Below are 17,078 nucleotides of genomic sequence, written 5' to 3' on the forward strand. Positions count from 1 at the left end.
TTGACATTGTTCTGTTACTTACTGAGTTACTTTGTTTTTCAAATAAATGTGCTTTTTTTTCTTTAAAGACCTTTTATTTTGGCTATTTAAAATATTAATTATTTTACTTAATATACTATGCGGCCCTTTAAAATTGTGAATTTCTGAATGTGGCCCTTGCACGGAAAAGTTTTCCCACCCCTGGTATAGATCCACCAATGTTATCATCAAGTAACAGAAACAGCTGCAGAAACTCTATATTTGTTTATTCTCAGCTTCTAGATCACACCTCTGTCTTCTTCAGCCTGCTTGTACTGCACCACTGGAGTCGTTATCATCATCTGAGTTCTGAGGTCATTCTGGGTCCTTCTATATGATTTCAACCAGGTTCAGTCTCCCCAGAGATTTTGTGTTCAAATCTCAGTTTCCTCAATAATGGGGTGGGTCAGTTTCTTTTTTCACTTTCCCTCTGCTATTTCCCTTTTTAATTAGAGTCTGTCTCAAAAATACAAGTTTAAGAATTATGGGTTCCATCATAAACCTTACACTTCTCAATTAGATCATTCTTCAGTCATTTATACTCAAGGGAATACAAGCCTAGTTTATGACCTCATTAATTAAGCCTTTTAGCTATGGTATAATTCTGGCGAATCAGCACTGCACACCATTCAAAGCAATAAATTCTTCCTTAGGTGTGGTGCCAAGAACTGAATGTGGCATTCAAGGTAGGATTTAACTAGAGTTCTCTAAATCTGTAATAAAAATTCCACCCCTTTTTAATCCAGCTCTGTTGAAACGAAGGCCAACATTCTATTCGCCTTTTAAATTATTTTTGGATTTTTCCACCAGCTATTAGTGATTTCAGCACTTGGACCCCATCATCTCTTTTCTCTTCCATAAATCCTGTCTTCTCTTCAGTTAGCAAATACCCAGATCTATCTATCTCAGGTCCAAGGTAGATGTCTTTACATTTTCTTACATTGAACTCCATCTGCCAGTTTTGCTTTCTCTCTTAACCTATCCAGGTCCCTTTGCAACCTTTTCCTCCCATGTACACTATTTACTGTCTCAACTAATTTTGTGTCACTATCAAACTTAGATATACAGCTCTCTATTCCTATAGTTTGTGATTTATAATTATAGCAAAAAGCTGTGGCCCCAGTATAGATCCCTGGGAATATCACAAGTGACTTCCTACCTACCTATTAGGTAACATATGTACATTTCTACCACCTAATAAGTTTTGAACCATGTCAGTCAGTTGCCTCCAATTCTATTAACTCTAATTTTTCTCATTAGTTTCTTATATGGAACCTGATTGAATGCTTTCTGGAAGTCCATATCCATTTACCACGTTAGTTATTTCTTCAACAAATTCATTAAGAGCAGGGAAGTTATGATGGACCTGTTGTTATGGGCCAGGGTTTAGAAAACTCCAAAGTATATCATGGAGTGTACCTGGCCTACAACTTTTAATAGATTTTGGTTATGAGGAGCACAAGGGTCTACTTTCCAGCTGTTATATAACGGAGACTTTAAGTATTTTTAAACAAAACAATGTTTATTCTATGAATTCAGTTAACATTTTATAAGCACACAGTAAACATTTTATCAACTACCAACACAACTATCCCCCACAGATACAGTACTCTATATGTAACCCTTAATAACTTTCCTAACAACAACAATAAGCAAAACACCCTTTTTAACAAAGCAGTAGGTACAAATTCTTTACACAAGACAGTTATCACTTTTAAATTATCAAATGATCTGGGCACCTTTTAACATACAGAGAGAGAGACAAAATGAACCTTCCTTGTCTGAATTCAGCTTTCAACTGCCTAAAATGAGCCACAAACAGCTTCCAGCTCAAAACGAAAGCAAAAGCCAGAGACACAATCCAGCACCACCCACACAATGACATCACTGCAGCTATTTGATAAACACCCATTTCTTAAAGGTACATTCCCATGACACTGTATAAAACTATACAGTTATGGGGAGCTAGAGTACTGTGCGCAGTTTTAGTTTCCACAATATAAGAAGCACACAATTGTGACAATAATAAAGATTATTATTATTAATAATTGCACTAGAGAGGGTGCAGAAGAGATTCACCAGGATGTTGCCTGAACCGGAGCATTTTAGCTAATGAAGAGAGGCTGGATGGGCTGAGGTTGTTTTCCTTAGAGCAGAAAAGGCTGAGGGGGGACCAGATTGAAATGTATAAAATTCTGAGGAACATGGATAGGGTAGATAGGAAGGATCTAGGGCGGCATAGTGGTGCAGTGGTTAATAATAATCGTTATTAGTGTCACAAGCAGGCTTACATTGACACTGCAATTACGTTACTGTGAAAATACCCGAGGCGCCACACTCTGGCACCTGCTCAGTACACTGAGGGAGATTTCAGAATGTCCAATTCACCTAACAAGCACATCTTTCCGGACTTGCGGGAGGAAACCGGAGCACCCAGAGGAAACCCACATGGACACAGGGAGAAAGTGCAGACTCCGCACAGACAGTGGCCCAAGTCGGGAATCGAACCCAGGTCCCTAGTGCTGTGAAGAAACAGTGATTACCACTGTGCTATCATGCCACCCTTAGCACTGCTGCCTCATGGCGCTGAGGACCTGGATTCAAACCCGGCCCCGAGTCATTGCTGTGTGGAGTTTGCACATTCTCCCTGTGCCTGTGTGTGTCTCACCCCCACAACCAAAAAGATGTGCAGGGGAGGTGAATTGGCCACCCTAAATTGCCCCTTAATTGGAAAAAATATTGGCTACTCTAAAGATAGGAAATAACTTTTCGCCTTTATAACGGGGTCAAAAACTAGGGGACATCGATTTAGGGTAAGGGACAAGAGATTTAGAGGTGATTTGAACATAGAACATACAGTGCAGAAGGAGGCCATTCGGCCCATCGAGTCTGCACCAATGCACCTAAGCCCTCACTTCCACCCTATTCCCGTAATCCAATAGCCCTTCCTAACCTTTTTGGACACTAAGGGCAATTTAGCATGGCCAATCCACCTAACCTGCAAGACTTTGAACTGTAGGAGGAAACCGGAGCACCCGGAGGAAACCCACGCAGACACAGGGAGAACGTGCCGACTCCGCACAGACAGTGACCCAGCGGGGAATCAAACCTGGGACCCTGGCGCTGTGAAGTCACAATGCTACTGTGCTGCCAAAACACTTTCACCCAGAGGATGTGAGAAACTGGAACTCACTGCCTGAAAGGGTGGTAGAGGCAGGAACCCTCATAACATGTGGTAAACCACGTTATTGCATTATATGTATTGTGCATGCTTGTGCATGCCTGGGCTTGTCCAGGCTGGCTCCGCCTGTGTCTCCTCCCCCTCGGGCTTATGCATAAAGGTGGCAAGTCTCCGCCTCCGACTCAGTTCAGGTCCAGAGGCAGGAGGCTTGCTGTTTAGTGTATTAAAGTCTCAGTTACGTTCATCACACTCGTTGCGTGTTATTGATGGTGTATCACAACATTTTAAGAGTATTTGGATGAGCACTTGAAATGCCAACAAGGCTACAGACCAAGTGATGGAAAAAGAAATTAGAATAGATAGGTACTTGATGGCCAGCGCAGACAGACACAATGGGTCGACGGGTCTTTTTATGCTGTAAAACTCTATAACCAGGTTCATTAGACATGAACATAGAACATACAGTGTAGAAGGAGGCCATTCAGCCCATTGAGTCTGCACTACCCACTGAAGCCCTCCTTTTCACCATATTCCCGTAACCCAATAACCCCTCCTAACCTTTTTGGTCACTAAGGGCAATTTATCAGGGCCAATCCTGCACATCTTTGGACTGTGGGAGGAAACTGGAGCACCCGGAGGAAACCCAGGCAGACATGGGGGAACGTGAACACTCCGCACAGACAGTGACCCAGCAGGGAATTGAACCTGGGATCCTGGCACTGTGAAGCCACATTGTTATCCACTTGTGCTACCATGCTACCCCTATATTCTTGACTTATCCTTTACAAATCCATGCTGGCTCTCAATGAGCAGCTCACGTTTGAAGCAGCTCACGGACCCGTCACACCATCCCGAACCGGCTGTCATACAGCCTGAAAATGTGGTCAACTGAAGGGAGTTACCAACTGCAATCCCCAAACACTTCAGTCACTGGATGTGCAGAAAGAAATTCCACTCGTGCACCAAGACGATTGTATGCACCTTCAAACATATCTATCTTCATGCTGTAACAAGAATTCCGAGTCTCTTTAAATATTGCAAATATTTTCAGAACAAACTGGAAAATAAATTCTACTGATGCAAATCATTCAAAGGGGGAGGGGGGGTGAAAGAGCACAGATATATTTATGTAGTTTATTTGAAAATAATCTACTGTCCACACCCAATCATTCATGATTTTAATGCACCCCCCCCCCCAATAAAGCTATTGCGTGTTTTTAATCATATGACCCACTTCAATTTACTTGAAATGGTGAGGAGCTGAGAGTTCAGAAAGCGGAGTTCCTGCAGCCTCTTTCTGTGCAGCTGCTCTGACTTGCTCCGGAAGGCTTTTAGCCGGGCACTTTAATCGTGACCTCGGGTTGCTTGGCGGAAACATTTAGGTGTTACAGAGGGAGCAGGGTTGGAAATTTAAGATTCAGATTGGACACATTCGAAAAAAGACCCAACAAAACCAGAAGGAGGAAGAGACAGCAGAGAGGAGAGGAGAGGAGAGGAGCGGCCGGGTGGCCGGCCGGCCGGCTCTGGGTGAGAGGAGATGGCGGGGAACTTCTGGCAGAGCTCGCACTAGTGAGTGATTGATCTCAATGCGTGAGGCCTAAACAAAAAGCAGCAAAATGTGCAAGGGGCTGATTCTAGTGAATCATGTTCAAAGTTGTTAACCTTCTATTTTATGCTGCAGGCTGTACGCGCCGTGCAGTTCGTCCTGATCCGTGTTTTGTTATTGTTGTTGTGGTGGAAGCTGCATTAAATTGTGGCCTTTCTTCCAGTTCCAGGATCTGTAAAACAAACCGTTTTAATATTAATACAATCTATCGGGTTGTTTGTTTGTTTTTTTGGTGGCGGTGATGGGGTACGGGATGAAATAACTTGAGCAAGGTGTGTTGGGGTGGGGGTGGAGGAGAGGTGTAGTCTAGATAAAAGAAAGACCAATTTGCGGTGGATGTCTTTATAAACGTCTTCAGGAAAGCTGGTATATTTAAAAAAAAATGTAAATAACATGTTATCGTAACCAGCTGATGAGGGCAGGTTGGAATTGTAATGTGAAGTCTTAATAATACAATTTGACCAAAAGATCACTTGGCAAATGGTACTTTTTTGCAGTTGTGAACATTCCTTCTGTATTTTTGATTTTTGGAATGCTATGTCCACATTTTTGACCTTTTTTAAGGCTGTGAATATGGATTTTAAGGTATCTATTTAGAACATTTACCTTTATCAATCAATGATGTGGAGATGCTGGCGTTGGACTGGGGTGGGCACAGTAAGAAGCGGGTTAAAGTCCAACAGGCTTGTTTTGAATCACTAGCTTTCGAGGAATGATCTAGAATCATAGAATTTACAGTGCAGAAGGAGGCCATTTGGCCCATTGAGTCTGCACCAGTTCTTTGAAAGAGCACCCTACCCAAGCCCACACCTTCACCCTATCCCCATAACCCAGTAACCCCACCCAACACTGAGTGCAATTTAGCATGGTCAATCCACCTAACCTGCACATCTTTGGACTGTGGGAGGAAACCGGAGCACCTGGAGGAAACCCACGCACATGGGGAGAACGTGCAGACTCCGCACAGACAGTGACCCAAGCTGGGAATCGAACCTGGGACCCTGGAGCTGTAAAGCAATTGTGCTAACCACTATGCTACCGTGCTGCCCTGTCTGCGCCCCGAAAGCTAGTGATTTGAAACAAACCTTTTGGACTTTAACATGGTGTTGAAGACTTATTACTTTATCAATCGAGGCAGAGATTACAAAAACAGGGAGGTTATGTTGGAGTTGTATCGAACTTTGATGAAGCCACAGCTGGAATACTGGGTGCAATTCTGGTCGCCACATTATAGGAAGGATGTGATTGCACTGAAGGGGGTGCAGAGGCAAATCACCAGGATGTTGGAGGGATGGAACATTTAAGTTATGAAGAAGGGTTGTTTCCATTGTAGCAGAGACGATTGAGTGGTGATCTGATCACGGTGTACAAGATTATGAGGGTAATGGATAGAGACCAGCTGTGCCCTTTAGTTGAAGGGTCAGTCACAAGGGAACAGAAGTTCAAAGTGAGGGGCAGAAGGTTGAGAGGGGATTTGAAGAAAAATATTTTTACCCAGGGGGTGGTGACCACCTGGAATGCACTGCCTGGGAGGGTGGTAGAGGCAGGTTGCCTCATCCTTTAAAAAGTATCTGGATGAGCACTTGGCACGTCATGACATTGAAGGCTATGGGCCATGTGCTGGCAAATGGGATTAGGCAGGCAGGGCAGATGTTTTTCATGCATTGGTGCAGGCTCAATGGCCCAAAGGGCCTCTTCTCACTATTATTCTGGGATGTAGTTCGTGTTAAGCATGCGTGAATGTGCAATTTGTTAAGCATGCGTGAATGTGTAATTTTCTGGGGTGAGATATATTTTATGGCCCGTGTGAACTCCACAGCAGCAGTCAGTTGGGTCATATCTATATCAAAAGTAAGATAATTATTTAAATGAAAAAAGGCTTGTGTCACAGCTGGCTTGACTTCCATCCCAATATTACAGTGAGTTTCTGACTGCTGGCTGATTGAAGTCAGTTGTTGACCAGTCTGCTGGGTGAAGTGGCAGATGAAAGTAAGGCATACCTTGTGAGAAACGATGAACTGCACGAAGCTGATTAAAATTGACAAAACTTCCATTGACTGATAATTGAATGATTTTTCTGTATAATTATGAACGAAACGCTTGAGCAGTTGAGTGAAGGTGAGTGAGTGCCTTTAACTTTGTTTACCTTTCAGCGGGAGCAGGGTTTGAGGGAATATCAGGTAAGCTCTTCCTTTCTTTTTCTTGTTTTTTTTTAAATCTAGAGGTGATGTCAGGGAAGGTAGTACAATGCTCCTCCTGCAGAATGTTTGAGGTGAGGGACGCCGTCAGTGTCCCTGCTGATTTCATCTGTGGGAAGTGCACCCAACTCCAGCTCCTCAAAAACCGTGTTAGGGACCTGGAGCTTGAGCTGGATGAACTTTTGGATCATTCGGGAGGCAGAGGGGGTCATAGATAGAAGCTTCAGGGAGGTAGAGGTAGTTACGCCAAAGAATAAAGATAGATGGGTGACAGTGAGAGGGGCTGGGGGCAAGCAGTCAGTACAGGGATCCCCTGTGGTCGTTCCCCTTGGTAACAAGTATACCGTTTTGGATACTTGTGGGTGGGACGACTTACCAGGGGTCAGCCATGGGGTACGGGCCTCTGGCACGGAATCTGTCCCTGTTGCTCAGAAGGGAAGGGGGGAAAGGAGTAGAACGTTAGTAATTGGGGACTCAATAGTCAGGGGCACAGATAGGAGATTTTGTGGGAGCGAGAGAGACTCGCGTTTGGTATGTTGCCTCCCAGGTGCAAGGGTACGTGATGTGTCGGATCGTGTTTTCCGGGTCCTTAAGGGGGAGGGGGAGCAGCCCCAAGTCGTAGTCCACATTGGCACTAATGACATAGGTAGGAAAGGGGACAAGGATGTCAGGCAGGCCTTTAGGGAGCTAGGATGGAAGCTCAGAGCGAGAACAAACAGAGTTGTTATCTCTGGGTTTTTGCCCGTGCCACGTGATAGTGAGATGAGGAATAGGGAGAGAGAGCGATTAAACACGTGGCTACAGGGATGGTGCAGGCGGGAAGGATTCAGATTTCTGGATAACTGGGGCTCTCTGGGGAAGGTGGGACCTCTATAGACAGGATGGTCTACATCTGAACCTGGGGGGGGAGATTTGTTAGTGCTCTTTGGGGGGGTTTAAACTAATTCAGCAGGGGCATGGGAACCTGGATTGTAGTTTTGGGGTACGGGAGATTGAGAGTATAGAGGTCAGGAGCACAGATTTGACTTTGCAGGAGGGTGCCAGTGTTCAGGTAGGTGGTTTGAAGTGTGACTACTTCAATGCCAGGAGTATACGAAATAGGTAGGGGAACTGGCAGCATGGGTTGGTACCTGGGACTTTGATGTTGTGGCCATTTCAGAGACATGGATAGAGCAGGGACAGGAATGGTTGTTGCAGGTTCCGGGGTTTAGGTGTTTTAGTAAGCTCAGAGAAGGGGGCAAAAGAGGGGGAGGTGTGGCGCTGCTAGTCAAGGACAGTATTACGGTGGCGGAAAGGATGCTAGATGGGGACTCTTCTTCCGAGGTAGTATGGGCTGAGGTTAGAAACCGGAAAGGAGAGGTCACCCTTTTGGGAGTTTTCTATAGGCCACCTAATAGTTCTAGGGATGTAGAGGAAAGGATGGCGAAGACGATTCTGGAAAAGAGCGAGAAGTAACAGGGTAGTTGTTAGGGGAGACTTTAACTTTCCAAATATTGACTGGAAAAGATATAGTTCGAGTACATTAGATGGGTTGTTCTTTGTACAATGTGTGCAGGAGGGTTTCCTGACACAATATGTTGACAGGCCAACAAGAGGCGAGGCCACATTGGATTTGGTTTTGGGTAATGAACCAGGCCAGGTGTTCGATCTGGAGGTAGGTGAGCACTTTGGAGAAAGTGACCACAATTCAGTGACCTTTACGTTAGTGATGGAAAGGGATAAGTATACCCCGCAGCGCAAGAGTTGTAGCTGGGGGAAGGGCAATTATGATGCCATTAGACATGACTTAGGATGTGTAGGTTGGAGAAGTAGGCTGCAAGGGTTGGGCACACTGGATATGTGGAGCTTGTTCAAGGAACAGCTATTGCGTGTTCTTGATAACTATGTACCAGTCAGGCAGGGAGGAAGGGGTCGAGCGAGGGAACCGTGGTTTACCAAAGAAGTGGAATCTCTTGTTAAGAGGAAGAAGGAGGCCTATGTGAAGATGAGGCGTGAAGTTTCAGTTGGGGCGCTTGATAGTTACAAGGAAGCGAGGAAGGATCTAAAGAGAGAGCTAAGACGAGCAAGGAGGGGACATGAGAAGTCTTTGGCAGGTAGGATCAAGGAAAACCCAAAAGCTTTCTATCGGTATGTCAGGAATAAAAGAATGACTAGGCTAAGAGTAGGGCCAGTCAAGGACAGTGGTGGGAAGTTGTGTGTGGAGGCTGAGGAGATAAGCGAGATACTAAATGAATACTTTTCGTCAGTATTCACTCAGGAAAAAGATAATGTTGTGGAGGAGAATGCTGAGACCCAGGCTATTAGAATAGATGGCATTGAGGTGCGTAGGGAAGAAGAGTTGGCAATTCTGGACAAGATGAAAATAGATAAGTCCCTGGGGCCTGATGGGATTTATCCTAGGATTCTCTGGGAAGCCAGGGAAGAGATTGCTGAGCCTTTGGCTTTGATTTTTATGTCATCATTGGCTACAGGAATAGTGCCAGAGGACTGGAGGATAGCAAATGTGGTCCCTTTGTTCAAGAAGGGGAGTAGAGATAACCCCGGTAACTATAGGCCGGTGAGCCTCACGTCTGTTGTGGGTAAAGTCTTGGAGAGGATTATAAGAGATACGATTTATAATCATCTAGATAGGAATAATATGATTAGGGATAGTCAGCATGGTTTTGTGAAGGGTAGGTCATGCCTCACAAACCTTATCGAGTTCTTTGAGAAGGTGACTGAACAGGTAGACGAGGGTAGAGCAGTTGATGTGGTGTATATGGATTTCAGTAAAGCGTTTGATAACGTTCCCCACGGTCGTCTATTGCAGAAAATACGGAGGCTGGGGATCGAGGGTGATTTAGAGATGTGGATCAAAAATTGGCTAGTTGAAAGAAGACAGAGGGTGGTGGTTGTTGGCAAATGTTCAGAATGGAGTTCAGTTACGAGTGGCGTACCATAAGGATCTGTTCTGGGGCCGTTGCTGTTTGTCATTTTTATAAATGACCTAGAGGAGGGCACAGAAGGTTGGGTGAGTAAATTTGCAGACGACACTAAAGTCGGTGGAGTTGTAGACCGTGTGGAAGGATGTTGCAGGTTACAGAGGGACATAGATAAGCTGCAGAGCTGGGCTGAGAGGTGGCAAATGGAGTTTAATGTAGAGAAGTGTGAGGTGATTCACTTTGGAAAGAATAACAGGAATGCGGACTATTTGGCTAATAGTAAGATTCTTGGTAGTGTGGATGAGCAGAGGGATCTCGGTGTCCATGTACATAGATCCCTGAAAGTTGCCACCCAGGTTGATAGGGTTGTGAAGAAGGCCTATGGTGTGTTGGCCTTTATTGGTAGAGGGATTGAGTTCCGGAGCCATGAGGTCATGTTGCAGCTGTACAAAACTCTGGTACGGCCGCATTTGGAGTATTGCGTACAGTTCTGGTCGCCTCATTATAGGAAGGACGTGGAAGCTTTGGAACGGGTGCAGAGGAGATTTACCAGGATGTTGCCTGGTATGGAGGGAAAATCTTATGAGGAAAGGCTGATGGACTTGAGGTTGTTCTCGTTAGAGAGAAGAAGGTTAAGAGGTGACTTAATAGAGGCATACAAAATGATCAGAGGGTTAGATAGGGTGGACAGTGAGAGCCTTCTCCCGCGGATGGAGGTGGCTAGCACGAGGGGACATAGCCTTAAATTGAGGGGTAATAGATATAGGACAGACGTCAGAGGTAGGTTTTTTACGCAAAGAGTGGTGAGGCCGTGGAATGCCCTACCTGCAACAGTAGTGCACTCACCAACATTGAGGGCATTTAAAAGTTTATTGGATAAGCATATGGATGATAAGGGCATAGTGTAGGTTAGATGGCCTTTAGTTTTTGACTTCCCATGTCGGTGCAACATCGTGGGCCGAAGGGCCTGTACTGCGCTGTATCGTTCTTATGTTCTATGTTCAGTTTGGTTGTATTCAGAGTACATGATTCATCTTAATGCAGTGACATAAAACATACGCATTAGGAGCCGGAGTAGGTCACTTGGCCCCTCAAGCCTGCTGCATCATTTGATAAGATCACGGCTCAAGATCTGATTGTGACCTTGACTACACTTTCCTGTCTACTCACTATACCCTTTGATTTCCTTGTTAGTCAAGCATCTATCTATATCTGCCTTAAAAATATTCAGTGTCCCTGCCCAATACTCCCTGAGGAGGTGAATTCTACAGGTTCATGACCTTCGGAGAAAATAATTTCTCACATCTCGATCTTGAATGGGAACTCTTACTTTTAAACTGCGTCTCCGAGTGTATTCTCTCCCAAAAGGGGGAAACATCAATCCTGTCAAGACCCTCCAGATCTTGCGTGTTTCAATAAGATTAACTCTCATTCTTGTAAGCACCAATGGATACAGGCCCAAGCCGTCCGACCTTTTCCCCCCCCCATAAGAAGTGCGGAGGATTGTCAGAGGATACAACAGGATATAGATAGATTGGAGACTTAGGCACAGCAATGGCAGATGGAGTTTAATCCGGACAAATGTGAGGCAATGCATTTTGGAAGATCAAATCTAGGTATGAATTATACTGTAAATGGCAGAGCCCTTAGGAACATTAACATACAGAGGTGTGCAGGCCTACAGTTCCCTAAAAGTGGTAACACAGATGGCCAAGGTGATCAAGAAGGCCTTTGGCATTCTTACCTTCATCAGCAGGGGCGCTGAATACAAAAGTTGGGGAAATCACGTTGCAGCTATATAAAACCTTGCTAAGGCCGCATATGGAGTATTGAGTGCAGTACTGGTCACCACATTATCAGAAGGACGTGGAAGCTTTGGAGAGAGTGCAAAAAAGGTTAATTTATTTTTAAAGTAAATTTGGAGTATCCAATTCTTTTCTTATCCCCCAATGAATGGCAATTTAGCGTGGCCAATTCACTTACCCTGCACATCTTTGGGTTTTGGGGTGAGACACACTGGGAGAATGTGCAAATTCCACATGGACAGTGACTTGGGGCTGGGATCGAACCTGGGTCCTTGACAGTATGAGGCAGCAGTGCTATCCACTGTGCCACCATGCCACCCGTGAGTGCAAATAAGGTTCACCAGGATGTTGCTTGATCTCAAGGGGGTTGGCTATGAGGAGAGATTGAATAACTAGGATTGTTGCCACTGGAAAGACAGAGGCTGAGGGGAGACCAAATAGAGGTCTACAAAATTGAGGCATCGACAGGGTGGATAGTTAAGAGGCTTTTTCCAAGGGTGGAAGTATGAATTGCAAGGGGCAAGGTGAGAAGGCGAAAGTTTATGGGAGATGTGCGGGGTAAGTTTTTTTTTCCATGCAGAGACTGATGGGTGCTTGGAACGTGCTGCCAGAGGATGTGGTGAAAGCAGGCCCATTAGCAACATTTAAGAGGCATCTGGATAGATACATGAATAGGGCGAGAATAGAAGGGTACAGATCGGGTAGTGCAGAAGGTTTTTTTTGAGTTAGGGCATCATGGTGGGCACAGGCTTGGAGGGCTGAAGGGCCTGTTCCTGTGCTGTATTTTTTTTTGTTCTTTGTTCTATAACACCTTCGTCTCATTCGAGTGGATCTTCTCTGAACTGCTTCTACTGCAGTTATGTCCTTCCTTAAATAAGGGGACTAAAACTGTACACGAGACTCTCAGTATAGTCTCACCAACATCTTGTAAAGCTGTAGCAAAAAATCTCTACTTTTGTATTTCATTCACATTGCAATAAATGACACTGTTCCGTTTGCCTTCCTAATCACTAATTAATGTACCAGGACACCCAGATTCCTCTGCGTTCTGCAATCTTGCTCCATTTAAATAATATGCTGCTTTTCTGCTCTTCCTGCCGAAGTAGGTGAGTTTACATTTTCCCACATGATAGTCCATTTGCCATTCACCCCCCTCCCCTCCACTCACTTAACGTGTCCGTAGCCCTTTGCAGACTCTTTGCATGCTCTTCACAACTTGCAGTCTGACCTACCTACCTATATGTCATCAGTAAATTTAACAATCATAATTTTCTGTTAGCTAACCGATCCTCTATTGTATTAATATGTTTCCCCTCTCAACCCCTACAGCACCTGCTGTGATTTTTTTTTTTGTTGCGTGATAACCTTTTGAAGTGGCACCTTGTCAAATGCTTTCTGGAAATCTAAGGACAGCATATGTCAGGTTCATCTTTATCCAAGTTGTTTCCTCAAAGAACTCAATAAATTCGTCCAACACAATTTCACTTTTATAAAAAGAATCCATGTTGACTCTGCCTGATTACATTACCCAGTGTAACCTCCTTAATTCTAGATTCTAGCATTCTCCTATGACAGATATTAAGCTAACAGGCCTGTAGTTTCCTGCTTTCGGTCTCCCTCCTTTCTTAAATAGAGGAGCTATTTTCCAATCTGATGGGGCCTTTCCTGAATTTAGGAAGTTTTGGAAAATTAAACCCAGTTTATCTACTATCTGAGCAGTCACTTCTTTTAAGACCCCAGGATGAAGTCCGTTAGGATCCGAGGACTTCTCAGCCTTTATTACTTGCAATTTTATCAATACCCTTTCCCCGGTGTTCGTAACTATTTAAGTTCCTCCCTCCCTTTACCTCTTGATTTACAATTATTTAAAGGATATTATTTGTGTCTTCCACAGTGAAGACGGGCATAAGATATCCGTTCAGCATTATTTTCCATTATTAATTCCTCAGACTTGTTCTCTCGAGGACTAGCGTCTTTTTAAATACCTGTAGAAACTGCTACAATCCGTTTTTATATTTCTCGCTAGCTTTCCCTTTCAATATTTCTTCTGCATTATTTTTTGTCATTCTTTACTTTAAAAAATATTCTATCCATTGGTCTGATTTTCCATTAATCTTTGCAGAATTGTATGCTTTTTCTTTCAATTTGATACTTTTTGAAACCTTTAACTTTCTTAGTTAGTCACTTTCTTAGTTAGCCATGGATGGTGTGCTCTATAGACTACAAAGTGACTTCTTGCCTTTGCTTTATCTCATCTCAACCCTATGCTATATTTTAAAGTTTAGAACCAAGGTCAACTCTCTCTCCCTCAATAGTACAAACGTCTATAATTAACAGAGCTATCCCACCACCTTTTCCTAGCTTTTTCTGCTTCTGAAATGTTATGTTTAGCTCAGTGGGCTAGACAGCTGGTTTGTGATGCAGAACAAAGCCAGCAGCGTGGGTTCAATTCCCGTATCGGCTGAGAATTCTGAATTCTTTCTATGTGTACCCAAACAGGCGGCAGAATGTGGCGACTAGGGACTTTTCACAGTAACTTGTGACAATAAAAGGTTGTTGTTGTTATTATTATTATTATTATTATTATTATTATTATTAATCTTGAATATTCAGGTCCCAGCCTTTGCTATATTGTAGCCATGACTCTAATTACTCCCATCAGTTCATGGGAGATTGCTTATCAGTTTCATTTTGAAACTGCCTACTGCCTGAAAAGAAATGCAAAAATGGGGGTAAAATCTCCACCTGTATATGTTGTAAAATCCTCAGGTGCATGTTATTCATTATAAGGCAGCCATCTGTTCCAGGGTCCATGTGATCATAATTTTAGTTCCTTATAAAGTTAACTTCTAGCATACTGAAACTTGTAATTTGTCTGCTGTGCATCACACTGCCATCCATCACTGTTTTAAATACTGTACCAAGCTTGTGTTTGTTCTGTCTCAGCTTGCAGTGGATCCTTGATAAGCAAGATGTAATGAAGGAGAGGCAGAAAGACTTGAAGTTCCTGACAGAAGAAGAATATTGGAAGTTGCAAATATTTTTTGCGAATGGTAATGCTGTTCATCGGTGTTTCTGTCAGTTGCTAGAGAGGGAGATTGTGAGAAAAGCAAAATGCATTATTTTCTTTCCAAGGAACATTGCTTTATTTTGGGGATACAGTGAAAGATTTTCCCAGTTTGTTAACATGCAGCAGGCCTGATATTTTCAGGAAAATGCAAATCTGCAAATTATAGCCACTATAATCATTCACACCAGTTATTTCCTTTTCCATGGAGAGAACTTTAAAACACGCCACTTTATTAACCTGATATAGAGTGTGAAATACACTGTAACAGTGATGAAGGTGGGGAGGGGGGTAAATAGATTTTTTTTAAAGAACCCACTCAATTTCCTTTTCAAATTATTGATAGTTCTGCTTCCATTACCTTCATGAGTAGAGACTTCCAGGTCATTAGCACTCACTGCGAGAGGGGGGGGAGGGGGGGGGGGGGGGGGGGGGGGGAATCTTCCTCATGTTCTCTCTGCATCTCGTGCCCAAAAGCTTAAATCTGTGTTAAATAGGACAACATTAAATTACACCATCTGGGAAACTAGATATAGCCAAGTGGAGAGTACTACAGCACTGCAAAATCAAAATACTGTGGATTCTGGAAATCTGAAATGAATGTTGGAAATACTGAAAAGAAAATGCAATATTTCAGTTATCGACTTCAAAAACAATCTTTACATTTTACATTTTGTGCCTACTGCGACAAATTAAAGTCAAGAGTTTGGTTAGGGCACAAGGTTGTGGCCTACTCAATTTAATGCATCTATGTATATCATTAGATGGTGAGCAAACATTGTAAATAAACATTTCTTCTTGCTTCACAAATAGTAATCCAAGCTCTTGGCGAACACCTCAAACTGAGGCAGCAAGTTATTGCAACTGCAACAGTCTACTTCAAGAGATTCTATGCTCGGTAAGGTACTTCTTAAATTTTATATTAAGCTCTTCTATCACTATAAACTGGAACAAGAGAGACCATTCATATTTGGTACTAAGACTTGCATATATATTGGTGCTCATTCCACTCCATAATATGTATCCTTTACCTGCTGCAACAAAGGTGCAGATCAGTAAGAGCACTGCAAATTGTGTTAAATAGTGCTTGTCTGGCATATTTTGGTAGCTACTTGGTTTTTATGTAAGATGTATTTGTTTTCACATGGTGGCACTGTGTATTATTGTCTTAAACATTATTTATTTCTGTTCAAACTTGTGTGCAGTGATGAAAACACTAATTTGCAATTGGGGCCTATACAAGTTTTATTTTGTGAAAGCGTCACTTTTTCCATTAATACAAATTTGTGATTTAATAGAAAGGACCGTGTCTCTGAATTATGAGGCAAATGTGTCACATGTACAAACAAAGTAGGTGCATTTATATAGCATCCTTTAGAACTTCAGAGCATTTCCAAACGCTTCATAGAATTGTTACGGTGTCTGCATCGGCACTACAAACAAGCATTATGGTTTATTGCCATTCCCCTGCCTTTTCCCCATGTTCCTGCACATTGTTTTTGTTCAAGTAATCATCGAATGCCTCAAATGAAACTGCCTGTGCCACACCTCCAGGCAGAGAATTCCAGACCTGAACCACTCATTGTCTGAAAACGTTTTTTTACATCACATTTGCTTCTTTTGCAAATCACCTTAAATCTGTGTCCTCTTGTTCTTGATCCTTTTATGATGGGGTACATTTTCTCCCTATCTACTCTATCCAGCCCACTCATGATTTTGAACATCTCTATTAAATTCCTCTCACTCACCTTCTCTCCAAGGACTACAGTGTCAACCTGTCCAGCCTATCCTCATAACTGAAGTTTCTCCTCCCTGGAACCATTCCTTTAAACAATGTGTTCAGATCTTTCCTAAAATGTGTGTCCCAGAACTGTACACAATACTTCAGCTCAGGTCTAACAAGTGTCTTGTATAAGTTCAGGTTAACCTCCTTCCACTTCTATTCTGTGCCCCTATTAATAAAGTCCAGAATACTTCAAAGCCATCAATTACTTTTGTGTGCAGTCATTGTTCTAGCATGGGAATGCTAAACAAAATCAATTTTGACATTTGAGTCCGATTGGCAGGAAAATATTTTTCCTGCCAGGTGCTGTTTCCTCAAATCTCAAATGGCCAACATTCCAGGGGAGGACAAAGAAAATGCATCCCAGATACTCTGAAGCACGGCAGCATTGACAGTAATGACTTGAAGAAGCTCACTGCCTGCCTATCATTCAAAGTGGCTACACCTTGTCCATTAAGTTCCATCTCACTTTGCGTCGCAATGTCTTCATGATGCAGCA

At 43.2% G+C, this 17,078-nt stretch overlaps 1 protein-coding gene across 2 annotated transcripts in view; it reads left to right on the forward strand.

Moving 5' to 3' along the window:
* Nucleotides 1-4,498: 4,498 nt before the first annotated feature.
* The window catches only part of ccnc (cyclin C), a 54,766-nt gene continuing 42,186 nt past the window's right edge, over nt 4,499-17,078 (forward strand). The window contains exons 1-3 of one of the 2 annotated variants that reach the window (XM_038799533.1): nt 4,499-4,768; nt 14,676-14,782; nt 15,610-15,694. In XM_038799533.1, the coding sequence (XP_038655461.1) occupies nt 4,737-4,768; nt 14,676-14,782; nt 15,610-15,694 (224 nt within the window). In that variant the 5' untranslated portion in view covers nt 4,499-4,736. The remainder of the gene's footprint in view (nt 4,769-14,675; nt 14,783-15,609; nt 15,695-17,078) is intronic. The other variant, XM_038799534.1, reaches the window with a different exon arrangement.

This window comes from Scyliorhinus canicula, chromosome 6 (assembly GCF_902713615.1).
Source record: "Scyliorhinus canicula chromosome 6, sScyCan1.1, whole genome shotgun sequence".
NCBI lineage: Eukaryota > Metazoa > Chordata > Chondrichthyes > Carcharhiniformes > Scyliorhinidae > Scyliorhinus > Scyliorhinus canicula.